Source organism: Carya illinoinensis, chromosome 7 (genome assembly GCF_018687715.1).
Source record: "Carya illinoinensis cultivar Pawnee chromosome 7, C.illinoinensisPawnee_v1, whole genome shotgun sequence".
Lineage (NCBI taxonomy): Eukaryota > Viridiplantae > Streptophyta > Magnoliopsida > Fagales > Juglandaceae > Carya > Carya illinoinensis.
The window spans coordinates 6,687,968-6,703,312 of record NC_056758.1 but is presented as its reverse complement, the minus strand read 5'-3'; the positions used below and the strand labels follow the sequence as shown (position 1 = coordinate 6,703,312).

Here is a 15,345-nt window from a genome sequence, read left to right as displayed (position 1 = left end):
GCTTGAACGAGATAGCTGGAAAGTAACGAACATAAAACTGTTGATTTCTTACATATATCACATGCCCCCTCAACCAGACGTGTTTTGAAACGCTTTTGGCCTAGCCCCCGCAACTCGAGTTTTCAACCCTGTTCCTAGGAACACAAGGCAACACCTAAACCCAGCAGTTGAGGTGGCGGTTGGACGGAGTTTCTGATGTCTAAGTCAGCGATGATAAAGGAGGGGGGAGGAGATTGTAGATAGTTAAGGGCATAGAGTTTCCAGATCCCCCATTTCGGTACTTGAGGGTTACTTTTTATACTTGCGTCCGGGGTCAGAGACTAATGACTTATGACTGAATGAATGTGTCTCTTGGCAAATCTCATTTATTGTAGCGTGATTATCTAGTGAAACAATTAATGTTGCGTGGCTCCTTAACGATGCTTAAGTGTGAAGTCTTATCGAGATAGTGTGTTCCTTCTTCCCCTATCCGAAGGGCTCCTTGTACTCCTCAGACCATGGTTCGTTCTGACCAGGCACTCGTGTCCATATTGTCTAGGTCGAGAGCTCTCGAGTGGGCCATCGGGAGGCTAAGTGGGCACCAGCCTTGGAGCGATGGGCTGGGCTTCACAAGTTTGTCATGTTTTAGGGGAAGCGTTTTTATCACCTGGAATAGGCCTATATTCTTGGGCTCGAGGTCCTTGAAAAAAAAACCTCCCAACAGCTCTCATTCGTAGCAAGGCCCATGCCCCCTCCCCGCAAAAAAGTCAATAAAAAAACACCAATAGAAAATGATTAGGAATTCTGCCGCTGGTGATCTCCCGCAATGACAAGGATGTGGCTGATTTGTAATAAAGGAGATATTCCATGACACAGACCAGTTTTAAGCTAAAATAAACAAATGCACAATTCTTAGCTTTGCAGAATTTTGTGGAATTCAGAGCCTAAGCTTTACACATTAAAAATGTAACAATTATAAACTCTATATTTCTATGAGCAAAGCAAGCGCAGGATTTGTGTTTGATGTAACACCATTCAAATCTGGCAGAATGGTACATTATTGTTTTATGTATTGTTAAATTTTCACGGAAGGATGGTACAATAGATCACGGAAAGATTAGTCAAGAAAGTTGGAAAAGGAATGTACGGCGTATATCAGCTTGAAAAAAGACAGCTTTGATGTACTGGAGAAAAGTTAGGAGGAGCTGGAGCAAGGAACTTGGACATCTTCATCAATCAACCTAATCTATATCACTGATTGCCAGATGTTGAGCTAGGAGTGGTTGGAACCTGACCATCTTTCTTATCCTTCTCCGGAGTAGGAGACCCGTTTCCATTCCGGCTTGCAGCCATTTCCTTTCCTTCTGCCTGACTTGAAGGGGAAACCATTCCCTCATCGATAGGAAGGGTTCTTTTTGAGCCCTCCAAAGCAACACCAAGTACTATGTTATCTTCCAATATAGGCCTTGGCATCGTTTGAATTCTTTCACTTTCCTGTCTAGACTGAGTTGTTGTAAATCCGCCTGCTTTCTCAACGCTGCTTTCTGGTGAGGAAACCGATGGATTGTTGAACTTCTGCGTGATATTCCCAAAACTGTCACTCTTAGGTTGTTTTCCATCGGATACCTTTTGAGTTGAATTATCAGCTACTGAAGCTACCCCTTTGGGGTCGGACAAGGGCATATCTGCCCCCTTAGAATCTCTCTTGGAGATGGATTTTGATGTTGGCTTCACTTTTGTGTGCTCACCCCCTTTTGAATCCGTCACAGATGCTGCTGCAGCCTTGGGGTCGTTCTTTTTGTCAGGGTTTGGCGTCTCTCCAATCTTAGCATCTGCCTTAGCATTTGAAGGTGGGGTTTCTCTGGCCTTGTAGTCAGAAACTGATGTTGCTCCAACCTTAGCGTCACCCTTCTCAGGTACAGGTCGTCCACTGGACTTACCGTCTTGTTCTCCAGATGCACGAGCTGAACGATTCTGATTTCTTGTCTTTTCTTCTCCATTAATTCTATAAGGCGGTTCAATCATTAGCAATGGACGGTTGGGTGCCACCCCATCACGGCTGTATATTGTCTCTGCAAATGGTATATTTTCCAAATCTGTATCACTATATAATTTCTGCACCGTACGGATTGGTGTGGCAAGGCGAGCCCTGTGATGGCTGATGACTCTAAGAAGATCCAATAGTATAGCTTCCTGTTTTGCCAAAGTCTTAACTTAAAATGACTACAATGCTCTAAAGATAATTTTCCATCAGTTGCATTTTCTCAAAAGCTCTTTTGCTGGCAAAAAGAGTAAAGCTTGGAATCTAACAAACATAGGCAGAAACGGTAAAGTAATATCTACCAAAACAAGACTTAAACAATTCCTTCCAAATAGAGACCTCATGAGGCGTTCTTACAACTCACAAAAATTAATGGGAACTGACTGTAGAATGAAATGCCGAGAAAAGTAAGACAGTAGAATGAACTGACCAATGGACATGACGGGTGCATCATGTTGGGTATAGCAACTAACAAGATCATAATAACTAAACGACAAACTATGAAAGATCACATGGTGTGGATATGTATGCAAGTTAATCTGGCTTCTCATACCATGCGTATTAAGAGTTTGTAGGCATCACAGACCACAGAGTACAAATATTGCGTGAAGTCAATAAATTGATTGATTTGGAAAGAGAAAAGTTATGGTGTATAGAAATAAGGAAACACCTCTTTGATGATCAAATAAAATAGCAGGGTTCATTCACCTGATTGAACTTCAGGAATAACACCGTCGACTCTTTTGCCATACCTGACTTAGGATTCGCTCCCTATGCTCTTTTTTCAGGAATAACACCATGTGGTTTCAATTATATAGAAATAGGTCCCTCCATCAATTTTTCCGTCCATCAACGTTAATGGGAAGTATGTGGCCCAATCACAAACTGCCATGTGTCCGCCTTGATTTATTTTTTATTTTTAAAAGAATTAAAAATTGCCACAGGCCAGTGGCCATTTCTGGCCAACAAGAAGGTTGGCCGGTTCTGGCCACTGGTGGTGGCTGGACTGGCGGCTGTCCTTAGTTTTTTTTTCTGATTTTTAAATAATAAAACTGTTTTTTATTATAAAGTTTAATATTTTGATTCTTTTAAATAATTTTGACTTTTTAAAAAGAAAATTAAGGTTAACAAGTGGCAATTTGTGATTGGGCCAAGTGTTTCCCGTTAATGTTGATGGACAGCAAAACTGACGGAGGGACCTATATCTAAATAGCTAAAACAACGAGGTGTTAATTCCTAAATAAAAATAGCTCAAGGAGCTAATCCAAATTTGGGTATAGCACAAGGGATGTATAACCAAATTTACCAGAAAATAAGGGGAAAATTCTTTTTTGATAAATAAGAAAGTGAAAATTTTTAACCATCACACCCTGGTTTCCATGGTGTGCAGTAACCATAAAAGTGTAATTAAGCAAATTTTTAAAAGCTACATCTCTCTCCATTGGTGTGTCCGGCTTTGGATGGATTTGTGGCTTAAAGAATTACTCATCCATCCTCGTTTCATTTTATCTCTACTACTTTTATCCTCTCACCAAACCATGGAACAGTTCTCCAGCACCCCTTGCTTTTTTTCCATTTAACAAACATGATGATTGGACATCCTCTCACTGATACCAAAGAAGACACCCATAAGTTTATTTAATAATTCTTATCCAAAAGTTACGCTTCATTTACAATTCTTCAATTTGCTCTTGGCCCACAAGTATGATATATTATGTAAAGATGCCCCATGCCACTCTTAATAGGCAACATTAAATATTGAACCATGTCTCACATAAGAATAAAATATAAACTCATACACCTGGCTAAGCTTTTGAACTCTTAATATGAGGACATATTGTGATGCCCACCCAATACCACTACGCACTAAAGTCAAAACGAAATCCTACAAAGCAGACCAAATGCACTATAGGTTAAAAAGTACTGGTGAAAAGTCTCTTACCTTAACACATAGATATTCTTCAAAATGTGAAGTCTTCACAAAACAGGAAATCAAGATCTGTAAATATGCAAACAATAATCAAGTGTCAAATTGAGAAATATATGTGCATAAAGCTGACACAAGAGCATTGTGCACTAGAGCATTTTAATAGTAAAAATATTATACTGGCCTATCTTTTTACTCATAAATCTTAATTGGTCGATCTTATAATACAGCTTGTTCACTATTAAGTGTAATATACAGTTGTGATACTAAACATGGAAACAGCATGAGAAATGAGAATATACCAATATCATCAATTTAGAAAGGGAATCACATGGCAAAACCTTAGGCTCCATTTATTTCAGAGCAAAATATTTTCCAGCAAGTGTTTTTTGTACTTTCCTGTGTTTGGTTCAACTCCCCCACACACTCTCACTACAACCTCCTTCTCTAACCAGCACCCCCTCCCCCACTCCTCTGCAGTGTCGCTACTCACTTCAGGGCTCTCCTTGTCAATCTCACCACCACTACCGCTGCCACCACCACTGTCTTTCAACTTTGTGTGGGTTTTAATTATTTTAATGAAGATTTTTTATGTAACCATACACTAGAAAATATTTCTAGAGTATCAACCAAAAACCAGATAACAAGTCACTTTTCTTGAAAATACTTTTATGATGAGTAACTTTTCCTGAAAGTATACTTGATGAGAAACAGTTTTTCCAAGGACAATGACAACATTTTTATGTCAAAACAAGTGGAATATTTTTTTATTTATTTTTTATTTTTTATTTTTTATGTCGGGGAACCTCTCCAAGGCAAGGCCCTTTGGACCCACCCCTGCAGAATAAACCCCAGTCCCGTGCACCGCACCCTCGGAAGTTTCCCTACACGGAATTGGTTAAATCGCTGGCTTTTCACCAGGGGGTGTGGCCCCAAATGATTGTTTGCACCCATGAGTTGTTGAACCTTGGACCTTGAAGGGAATGAGACCCCAAGACCAAGGCCTTCACCACTTGGGCCAATCCCTTGGGGTTAACAAGTGGAATATTAATAAACAAAAATGTAAAAAAGAATCACAACTATCTAAATATTAAAAAGTATAATATGTAAAACTAGTATTATAATCTGAAAAAAAATTAATATAATTATAATCAATTTATAAATATTTTCATTTAAGAAAGACTTGAGGTTTCTCTCAGATTTTTGTTTTCCCGCCCAGGATTTACATCACAGTCTAATGGTTACAGCATGACTTCAATGCACTAATAACAACAAAGAAAGAAAAGGAGGAAAGGGGGGTGTAGATAGAATATGGACGCTGTCCCCTTACTTTTAATTGACTTAAAAAATCATTTTAAATATATCCAAAGAATTCAATTATTGTGGTAGTATTAAAGAAGTGATGACTCAGATGATAATAGAGAGTTATAAAAAATAAGATATATAACTGTAAGATAATTTAGACGTTCAGTACTTACCAAAAGAGCCTGGTTTTCATGATTAACATTGTCCAGAAACACTCTTCTGTGCAACCTCTGCTGCTCGACTTGAGGATTTTTGGCCAATACTTTGCGCATGTCGGCGACAATATTCTGCACAGAGATAGGTAGACAAACTGACTAATAAGAGAGACGATCAAATAAATATCTAATGGCAGAAAAAGAGCAGCTATCACATGTGAAAGGATGGATAATCCAGATTACTCCTCACGTTGATCTTATTGACGTCTAAGTGACTAATGGCTAGGTGCGTTTTGATACGCCAATGAGTTTTTTGACTGAGATTCCTCACAACATTCACTGTGAACTTATGGTTTGGAATGTGAACTGCTTCACGATCTTCGCCTCTCACAATCGTTGGTGACCACCAACCCACGTGCTGTAGGAAATAAAAAAAAGCAAACTCAAAGAAACCCTCTGAATAAACTATGCCGTTTCAACTCACAAAAGTAACCCATGTTAATGCACTTAGTTATGTGTAGTCATTACTAATGAGGAAAACATCAAAATCTGTACATAGATATGATATTTATCTTTTAGTCCTTTTCTTGTAGCCACTTGTTCTGAGTACATGTTTGGTGTTCAGATACAAACCTCAACAGTACCAGAAACTTCATAGCCTTCAATCTTTGTTTGAATCCATTCGTTCACAACAAAAGGCCGAGTTGCATGTATCATAGCACTTGAAAGGAAATTTGTGAATATCTAGATAAAGTAAAAAAAAAAATCATAATTTGCAAGTAGGTTATTATAGATTACTAATGATAATACTTATAAAAAAAAGATTACTAATGATAATAAATATTATAAAGCAAAAAGTCAGTGATTAGAGTTGCACCTCACGACCAGCAAGAGTCAACAAGACAGTTCCGAGACCTCCAGCAGTCAACCATTTCTGGGTAGAGAAACCCAGCAACTCCATGAACAATGAAACAGCTGCAACCCATACTGCAGAGTATACAGCTTTTCCTGCAAATTGGAATCCCATCTGCCCAAATAGAAGGTAATTTAATTCTAGAATACCTTCCTGTATAATTGGGCTGTGCCTAATTACGTGGTTTTAATAAATTTCTTACTTAGAAAAAAAAAATCTAGAATATGCATTTCCATTAGTAAGTCTAAACAAATAACTATAATATAGACAACAATTATATTTATTATAAAGATACTAACAATATAGACATCAATTATAAATTGATAATCAACTATATTATGGCCTTGAAGATATGAAATTAAAATATTTCAGACTTGACAATGGTCTGTGTGATGAACAGTGCTAACATATGCTAACAGAGCCAAACAATTTTAAGCACAGATTAATTGATCACATAGCACCTAAGGTGCACTAAAGCGAATGCACTGCACATCTAACATGTCATTACAATTTCTACAGAAAATTGCTAAAAATTTGTGTCTCATTCATATATCATAGGAAAATAATTATAAAAAAAACATTTCTATAATACTCTCATATGACACCAACTAGACGTAGAACTTTAAAAGCATAAAGGTCAACTCAAATAGCCACAAAATACAGAGAAAAAATACAGGAAACGATAGCATAGAGTTTGGATGCATAATCAAATTTCATTGGTTGATTCTTGAAGTTCTTACAGTATAACACTGCATCATTACCCCAACTAATTACATGATCTGAGCCAGATGTGTTTACGATGAAGCCTTGACACTTACATTTCTTGTGTCACTAGAGTCATTAGTCTCAGTTAAGAATTTCTGTGCTTGTTGAATCACACTGCACAAACAAACAACAATTGCATTTAATTATGATAAAAACTGTTTAAACACCCTAACTGGGAAAACATCATCCATATTACCTGAAGCATTAATGATTGATGGCTCCAATTAAGCAGCAACGACAAACAAATAAACTAGTAGCAGAATTTGATGTTACTTAAAATAAGTAGAATGATCTCAACCAAGCAGAAAGTGATGACATGCAAACTGGTTCACCATAATATATATAGCTCCAGTGAAGCAGCAATGACAAACAAATAGTGGCTGAGTTTGATGCAACTTAAAAATAAGAAGAAAGACCTCTGCTAGAAGGTAGGCGAGATATGAAATCTGCATCACCAATTATATATTTGGCTTCAATGAAGCAACACTGACAATTGATTCTTTTGATAAAAGACTAATTACAAACAAATAGTAGCAGCAACCTTTTAGAAATAAAGAAAGTAAAAAGAAAGTAAGAATATGCAAAATGCTTCCCCATTACATATTTCAAGTAATGGTAATTTCAAGTCACCGCTCAACCACGATAAATCCCAAAACCCCTACTACAGATCTGTGGTTTTAGTGTGTTGTTTATGTGACAACCTCAGCAAGCTTTTCAAATACTATATATATACACACTATACTGCATATATGCGTATGTGTGTGTATATATATAGATAGATAGATAGAAAGTAGATGTATGTATGCATGCAGATAGAAAACAGACTCACCTTGACAAACAAAAGGCAAAGGCCAGCACAGTCGACAACGATCTTACAAAATTCAAAAGGCGTTGCTTAACAATCTGGCTAGCTTCAGTCGGTAGAACAACTGGATCCATTGCTCTGAAAGAAACAGAACCGTTATCAGTGAATTTAGAAAATATATTTAACGGTAAAAAACGAAATGACTAGTGCTTTGATATATTTACCTGCAAATTAATGTTGCTCCTGTCCATAGCAGCAAAGGTTGAAGATATGAGGTCATGATATAATACGTTCTACTCTTTTTCCAACTACTATCATTTTTCTGTAGCATAGATTAAAAAATTCACTTACGTAAACAGTGCATCATCTCAATTTGGAAACAGAAAACAAACATAAATTGTTCCATGGTAAATGACATGAAAATGAAGACCTTAATATAGAGCACATACATGAAGAAGAATGTTCCTGCTCTGACACAAAAGTGGCCCAATACCCCATACAGCAAAAATAATAATACCAACTGCTGGAACCAACTTAATTACAAGAGGACTCCCTTCTAGAAAATTATACGACCTGCATAATGCAAACAAATAAATGGTTACTAGATTTCTTAGTACCATAGCAGATGCAATTATCTTTTAAAATGCATTCGTCACTTAAAAATAAGATCATAGTCAAACTCGATATCTGTCTAGTTGTTCATACTTTCACTCACATTTCTGAATAGTTTCTTTGATGTCCACATAATCGCAAGAAGTTCGTACATCTTTTTATACTAGAAGGAAATCTAAAGATAAAAGACATCAAATAATGAAATCAACAGGTCCTCATATAATTATTATTTTTTTCTTATATGAGGACCTGTTGATTTCATTATTCATATATAATTATTATTTAAAGGTAATAGATTGTACAAAAATTACCTAGTCAATGCCATGGCAGCTGCTTTAATATTAGGGAGCTGAGATGGTAGGCCTGGCTTTAGAAAAGAATGGCACTTAAAAGCCTTGCATCTCTTAGGTAAAGAATGTATTGGCCTGTATGCACTGTTCAAACGGCAAAAGCTCCAACATAGCTGTTGCTGAAACTGTAATAGAAAAGACATACTAGAAGTCACACTAAATACAGTTTACTCGATGCCAATAGCATCACTTAGAAGCACATATCTAGCAAACCACTTTACAGGTGGAAACACAACAACTAGCACAGAATCAGAATTTCAAATTTAGTATGACAAAATATACTCAATTTCATCTTTCGAAATAAGAATTTGGGTTTCCCTGAAGATAACGTATATCAAGCCAGACAAAATAGCAATGATGTAACAAAGTAACAGAGTGCAATCCAAACTAATTAAAGAAATGATATTTGCAGTCGTGGAATGTGCAAGTGTCGCGCAATCCCTTTGTAAAAATTGAGTAAATACGGGACATACATGAAAAAAAAATTAATTTTTTAATAATGGACCCCACTCTTTTTCAAAACAATTGCGCAAAGCTTGTGCACTCCACAAGTGTATGTAACATTACTCAACTAATTAATTCATAATCTAGGTGCTAAAACACACATTATTGGTCATTAACCCTTAAAAGCAAATAAATCCAGGTGTCATCAATAAATCAGATATTATTAGAACAGCAAGAGTACTGTTAACAATTGAAATGATGAAATGGGAAAAGCAATTTGAGTGGGAATACGGTAAAGAAAGTTTTAATATTTACAAAAGAATGGCATTTAATGTTAGCATGTGATCACAATAGCACTTCACAACTGATGCCGAATGCCTATTGTTTATTCATATTTTAGATGAACATGTACTTCAAAATGGGCATCTACATGCTTCAACATTCTTCATGTTTCATTTAGGGGAAAACAATCTTGGAAGGGGAAAGAGTGGATCCAAAGTTCTAAACCAGAAAAACATACCGACGCACGCGATGAAAGAGTAGCACTCAACAAATGCAACTTGCCTCTCCCGGTCACACTCTGTAAAGTTTAAACAAATAGATAACATAAGAATTTTTAAAAAATGCTGAACACAAAAGGGAAAAAATGAAAACAAAAGTACCTTGTATTGTTTACTGCACCCCCGGTTCCTGCGGAGTCCCCATTCATGGGACAAGTGCAAAGAACCAGCAAGAGCCATTATCGGATTGAAAATTATAGGTCAAGGCACGGGCTAGTAGCCTAGATCATAAGCTACTTCGTTCCTGCTAGCCTTCTAGACCTCAAATTGATACTGATCAAGGCTCTGTAATCCAGATAGACTTTGAGGACTTCACAACCCAAGAACCCGATACAGAAAATCCACGCTTTCAGCCAGCATCAAAAGGTTAAAGGCTATGAACCCATCTGCACACCAAACAATGCCAACTAAATTTAAAACCCTACAAAATATAAATTCCTGAGAGCTCACCATTCAAGCATACCAACATAGAAGACATTAAAACTCCACAAATTGAAAAGGAAAATCCCCGTATTGCACGAATCTCAATCCTCAAAAGATCCAAAAAAAAAAAACAATTTCAAATCAAAATTCCGAAGGAAGAGCATAAGTAGCATGAAATGGGAGCAAAAAATATCGGCTTCATACTCATAAAACGTAGAGGTCAGAAAATCCCTGGGTTTAAAGTCAGCACAATTATATATATATATATATATAAAAAAAAATAAAAAATAAAAAAATAAAAAGCTGTTAAAAATTTCCCTATTCTATGAACAGTATAAAATTGATAAAATCCGGGAGAATTACCTAATCAGGAAAATCACAGGCTTCCTGTGGCGGCCCCTCCCGTAATTTCGACACTGATTCTTCGAGAAAATTTAGTTTTATGTTTTCCGATTTTGCGACGCACGAGGTAGAAACTAGAAAGTATTGTGGAAAGAGAGAGATGGAAAAATTCAAAAATGGTTTTGTGGTGGAAACTGAAAGGAAAGGATCCTCCTCGAATAAAATAATATCTATATTGTTTAAGCCCCACGTGGCGCTCTTTTTGTCGTCGATGGGCCCATTATTGATAGGGAATATAGATGTCGTGGAACGCTGTTTATTTTGGACCATTCTTTTCTCGTCAAGTTATATCTTTTGTATGGGAGAAATTTTATATATACGTATTTTATTTATATGATTAGTTATATATATATTTTAATATAAAATAATTACTTTAATTAATCATATTAATATAATACATAAAAAAATATATAAAAATAATTATATCTAACCTAACTCTTTATATTATATTTTATTATAAATTTTGTAGTTTATCTGACTTTGAAGTTTCGGGAGCATATTTCTATTTTATTACCCATATAATAAGAAAATATGAACACCAATGAAATCTGCCGTGCCGATCAAATGTATCGGTAGATGCGGGAAGAATTCTAAAAAATCTAAATCGTTGATAGGAGTGAAAAGAAATCATTGGCAAATTATGAAATTGATCGACATCGATAGAGAATCGACCGGTCAATAATTTAAATCGAGAAAAATGTAGGTTAGATTCCGTTTTGAATTGGCAAAATTGATAGATTGACTAATTATATATATTTATATATTTTTAATTTATTTTTATATAAAATAATATCATATAATTTAAATAAATTAAACAGCGATCCTTTTGGTTAAAAGTATTTTTCTTAAAGTAAGTTGCGCAGAAGTTCTGAAATAGCGTTGATGGGAGGTTGCGTGAATTGAAAAAGAAAATGAAACGACGACTACTCCCACGTCTTACATGCTTAATTCAATCCAAAGTAGGTGCATGCAATCCGTTCAGTACCGGAGATATGACGACCCGCAAATTGACGAAAGACCTTGCTATGGAGGAAGACGATAAGGTGAAGAACGAGGCATTGCAGATAATCGGTCTCCACCAAAATCTTCCTCGTCTAGTTGTCTTCGATCTCGATCATACTTTCTGGCCTTTCTATTGGTATATTATATATGCAGAGCACTGCATACGCCCTCTCTATTTTTTTTTTTATTGTCCTTTATTTTGGTAAAAATTCATGCAGCTTTGACTTTAGATCATGACCATTATCATAATTCGTAGTGGGTTTGTAAGAACAACGAATGGGTTCTATTTTTGCATTGAGAGTGTTGGTTTTTTACTGCCGGAGTATATGTAATATGTATATGACTGTTAAGGCAGCAGAATTGTGTGCCTCCAAAAACTCTTCTAGAATAATTGAGAATCTTCTTGTAATAAACTAGGCTAGACAGGTGTCAAATAATGTATGGTGACAGTCTGCAAAATCTGTTTTGGCAAGGCCTATATATACGGACCTTATATACACTGTAATGTATGAAGGAAATATTCAATAAAATGAGAAAGTGAGTTTTCTGTGAGGAAGTTCTTTAAGAACTTTATTCAAACACTTAGTGTGCAAATGCATTTACTCTGTTTTTATTAATGACAAATACGGTGACTTCAGCGACATTATATTGAAGTTGGTGCATCAATGCATATGGTAAATAGCATATTGATGCTTAATCACGATTTGTGTTGAATGATTAGTATCGTTTGGGAAAATTGTTAGTTACTTCCCGGAGTACAATATGCCATATAATTAAAACCGCTTACCTAAACACTTAACTTTACCTGACAACGCATTCTATTATAGAAAAGGAGCACCAAGTGTCTGTAAGACTACGTTATAATTACTGGTTTAGTTTGTGAACTTTGTGGTCTTCCTATTGATTGGAGAGCAAGAGTGAAATCAAATCCTTGTTCATTGGGTTATGGGAAGCATGATTGTCTTTTTCCTTACAAGAGCCTGCACTTTTTTCTTCCTAAAATAATGGACTGACTCAATTAATCTGTTAAAAGCTGAAAACTTGTGGTTCCATATCTACCATGTTTTAGTTCTTTTCTTTTAGAGCCTTGGTTGTAGTACGGTGTTCAGGTGATTGAAAAAATGATCATAATGTACAAGAATATCAAGAAATGGCCGGCTATGAGGTATTGTCAACATTTGTTGTGCTAGTATATAGACTATGTCATGGAATCTATATTCTACATATTGTAGACAGTGCTTGATTTCCTGCTAAATTGAAAATATGAATTTGTACTTGATGCCAAACAACTTTCATGGCTAATTGATAGCCTGTCTTTCACCGAATCTATATTTTACAAATGAATGCAGTGCTTGATTTCTTGCTAAATTGCAATAGTGACCTGATTGTTGATGCTAATAACTTTCATGGTAAATTGACAGTCAGTGCTGCTATGAGGGTGACGAGCCATATCTGTATCCACAAGCCAGGGGCATATTCTTTGCACTCAAGGATAGTGGAATGAATGTGGCTATTGCTTCTAGATCACCAACTCCTGATATAGCCAAAACTTTCCTAGATAAATTGGGTATCCGGTCCATGTTTGTTGCCCTGGTGAGCCTCAAGGAAGCATTGTCTCCACCTCTTTTCAATTTCTGGATGTTAAGGAAAAAGTATTAAGAAGGTTTTTCTGTTATCTCTTCTAAAGAATCATCACAACGGATATTATGCAGGAAATTTTTTCCAGTCAGACTCACAAAACAGATCATTTCCAAAGAATTCAAAGAAGTACCGGGGTACCTTTCACTTCAATGCTCTTCTTTGATGATGAGGATAGGAATATTCAAGCGGTAATGTTGCCCCTTGCCTACCATTTTAGTTTTTGAAACTGTTTACCATGTTTCTTTATGCATGCGAAGCATTAGGTTCATAGAAATCTTTAGACCATCTCATACATCTCAAGTAACTATCCAGAAAAATGTTGGTGTCTCTAGTTAGGTGAACCTTCAACAAGTAGTTTGAATTCTATAATGGCATTGATAGGTATCAAAAATGGGCGTAACAAGCATATTGGTCGGTGATGGGGTAAACCTTGGAGTTTTGAGGCATGGACTATCAGAATTTTCTCAGATGTCAGGGACTCGAAATCATTAAGCAGGGGCAAGCAGAATTGAATCTCCCTCTATTGTGGAATCATGAATGGCCTTGAAAGTGGAATGATGCCGAGTATTTCAAATGTGATTGTTGTAGTTTTCCAACTCAAACCATCAAATATACTGCAACTTTGTGATACACATGTTGGACTGCACATTATTTCTCCATGCCATCAAATAACCATTTTATAACTACACTATTCATCTGATGGCCTATTGGGGTATATTTCTTTGCTAATAAAACTATTGAATAAGATATATGTTATCAATTTAAATATTGTGATAGTGTATATAGCTTTTGTCTGCATGTGTTGTTTACTGGCATGGCATTATTTCTGAGCCAATGGAATTCTATAAGGAATCATGGTGTTATTATGGTCTACTATCAATGGTTGACCTGATTTCTAGTTTGCAGGAAATACTCTCTTCTCCAGTCTCTTGTTATTTCCTAAGGGATGCTTTTTTCTTCTTTATTACAATTTTTCTGAGCCCAAAAGAAGTAAGAAGAGTTGTTCTATAATTTGCATAAATGTTTACTAAGTGTATAACACTGAAAACAGAAATAAATTTTGCATCCTGGCACTCTGCAGAAGCATTCTCAAACCGTGTCTGTAATTCAGAAACTAGAATTTCCAGATGCTCTCTGTGCTTTCTTCACGAGTCAGGGCTTGGTTGCACATTTGTAACCTGTTTTTCAGGTCTCAGAGATTCTAGTTTGAGAATCTAATCTGGCCTGTAGTGAACAAATTTCGTCAAGTAATGTAGATCTCTCCTGCTCCCAGTCCTACTTACCGACCCTGGACTGATTTTGTAACTTATCATGTGCTTCTGCTAGATGTGTAAATTGCTCCCTTTTCCATTTTATATAATCTTCAAGCTTCCTCTTCTCCTCCTCTACATTGAACAACGTATCATCTCTTTTCTCTCAGTTCTTTTGATGCTTTAGCTCTTTTCTCCACTTCCAACAGCTTCTTCTGTGAAACTGATAGGCATCCCTTGAAGCCTTCTACCTCTTCTCTATGTCCACGAATATTTTGCTCTTGATCAATGATCTTCTCATTGGCCTTATCTAAAGCTGATACCAAACCTCTGTTTTCTTTTTCCCATTTAAGGGACTTCTCATCATACTCAACTCGAAGCTCTCATTTGCAGCTCTGATATGTTTAATTTTTTACTCTCATTCAATCTGCATCTAAGTTCCTCACACAATTGCGTTGCTCTAAGTTTTCTTCTGCCTTTCCATTTAGTTCTTTTGACCGATCCTCAGATTTCAGACTTGCTTCCTGGCTTTTAATGAGAAGTTCATTGTGGGCTTTCTTCAAGTTCTCACATAATTGTACTTTGGTTTTGTACTCTGCGCTTAACTTTTCATTCTTAGCTTTCCTTCCTAACCACAAAATTCAGAAATATGCCTATTTGTAACCAAAATAAGTTGAAGTGGGTTTGAGTACCATTAGATACATAAAGAGGTAGATTATGTAATCAGAAGTTGTGGCTATACCAAAAAAGGTCACAAGCCATCAATGTCAA

The 15,345-nt window shown here is 36.2% G+C and overlaps 2 protein-coding genes across 2 annotated transcripts; one reads left to right on the top strand and one right to left on the bottom strand.

Annotated features, from left to right (window-relative positions):
- Positions 1-944: 944 nt before the first annotated feature.
- Positions 945-10,823, bottom strand: LOC122316641 (mechanosensitive ion channel protein 2, chloroplastic). The gene is made up of 14 exons (XM_043133324.1): positions 10,643-10,823; positions 9,959-10,242; positions 9,817-9,876; positions 8,814-8,977; positions 8,340-8,463; positions 8,115-8,212; positions 7,915-8,028; positions 7,139-7,199; positions 6,285-6,434; positions 6,041-6,151; positions 5,658-5,825; positions 5,426-5,539; positions 3,963-4,019; positions 945-2,172 (listed from the first exon to the last, which is right to left on the bottom strand). The coding sequence occupies exons 2-14, from the start codon at positions 10,034-10,036 to the stop codon at positions 1,231-1,233; spliced, it is 2,241 nt and encodes a 746-aa protein (XP_042989258.1). The 5' UTR covers positions 10,037-10,242; positions 10,643-10,823; the 3' UTR covers positions 945-1,230.
- Positions 10,824-11,515: 692 nt separating this feature from the next.
- On the top strand, positions 11,516-14,092 carry LOC122316643 (magnesium-dependent phosphatase 1-like). The gene is made up of 4 exons (XM_043133327.1): positions 11,516-11,819; positions 13,105-13,276; positions 13,396-13,512; positions 13,706-14,092. Exons 1-4 carry the CDS (start codon positions 11,593-11,595, stop codon positions 13,814-13,816), a joined length of 627 nt encoding a protein of 208 aa, XP_042989261.1. The 5' UTR covers positions 11,516-11,592; the 3' UTR covers positions 13,817-14,092.
- Positions 14,093-15,345: the final 1,253 nt, after the last annotated feature.

Bases quoted from the DNA above. Each gene is read 5' to 3' on its own strand.
- LOC122316641 (XM_043133324.1), bottom strand. From the start codon at position 10,036: ATGGCTCTTGCTGGTTCTTTGCACTTGTCCCATGAATGGGGACTCCGC. The intron at 8,464-8,813 runs GTAATTTTTGTA...TGCATTATGCAG, and splicing joins GCTGCCATGGCATTGACTAG to GTCGTATAATTTTCTAGAAG. The intron at 4,020-5,425 runs GTAAGTACTGAA...GCATATTTACAG, and splicing joins ATGAAAACCAGGCTCTTTTG to ATCTTGATTTCCTGTTTTGT.
- LOC122316643 (XM_043133327.1), top strand. From the start codon at position 11,593: ATGAAACGACGACTACTCCCACGTCTTACATGCTTAATTCAATCCAAA. The intron at 11,820-13,104 runs GTATATTATATA...GTAAATTGACAG, and splicing joins ACTTTCTGGCCTTTCTATTG to TCAGTGCTGCTATGAGGGTG. The intron at 13,277-13,395 runs GTGAGCCTCAAG...GATATTATGCAG, and splicing joins GGTCCATGTTTGTTGCCCTG to GAAATTTTTTCCAGTCAGAC.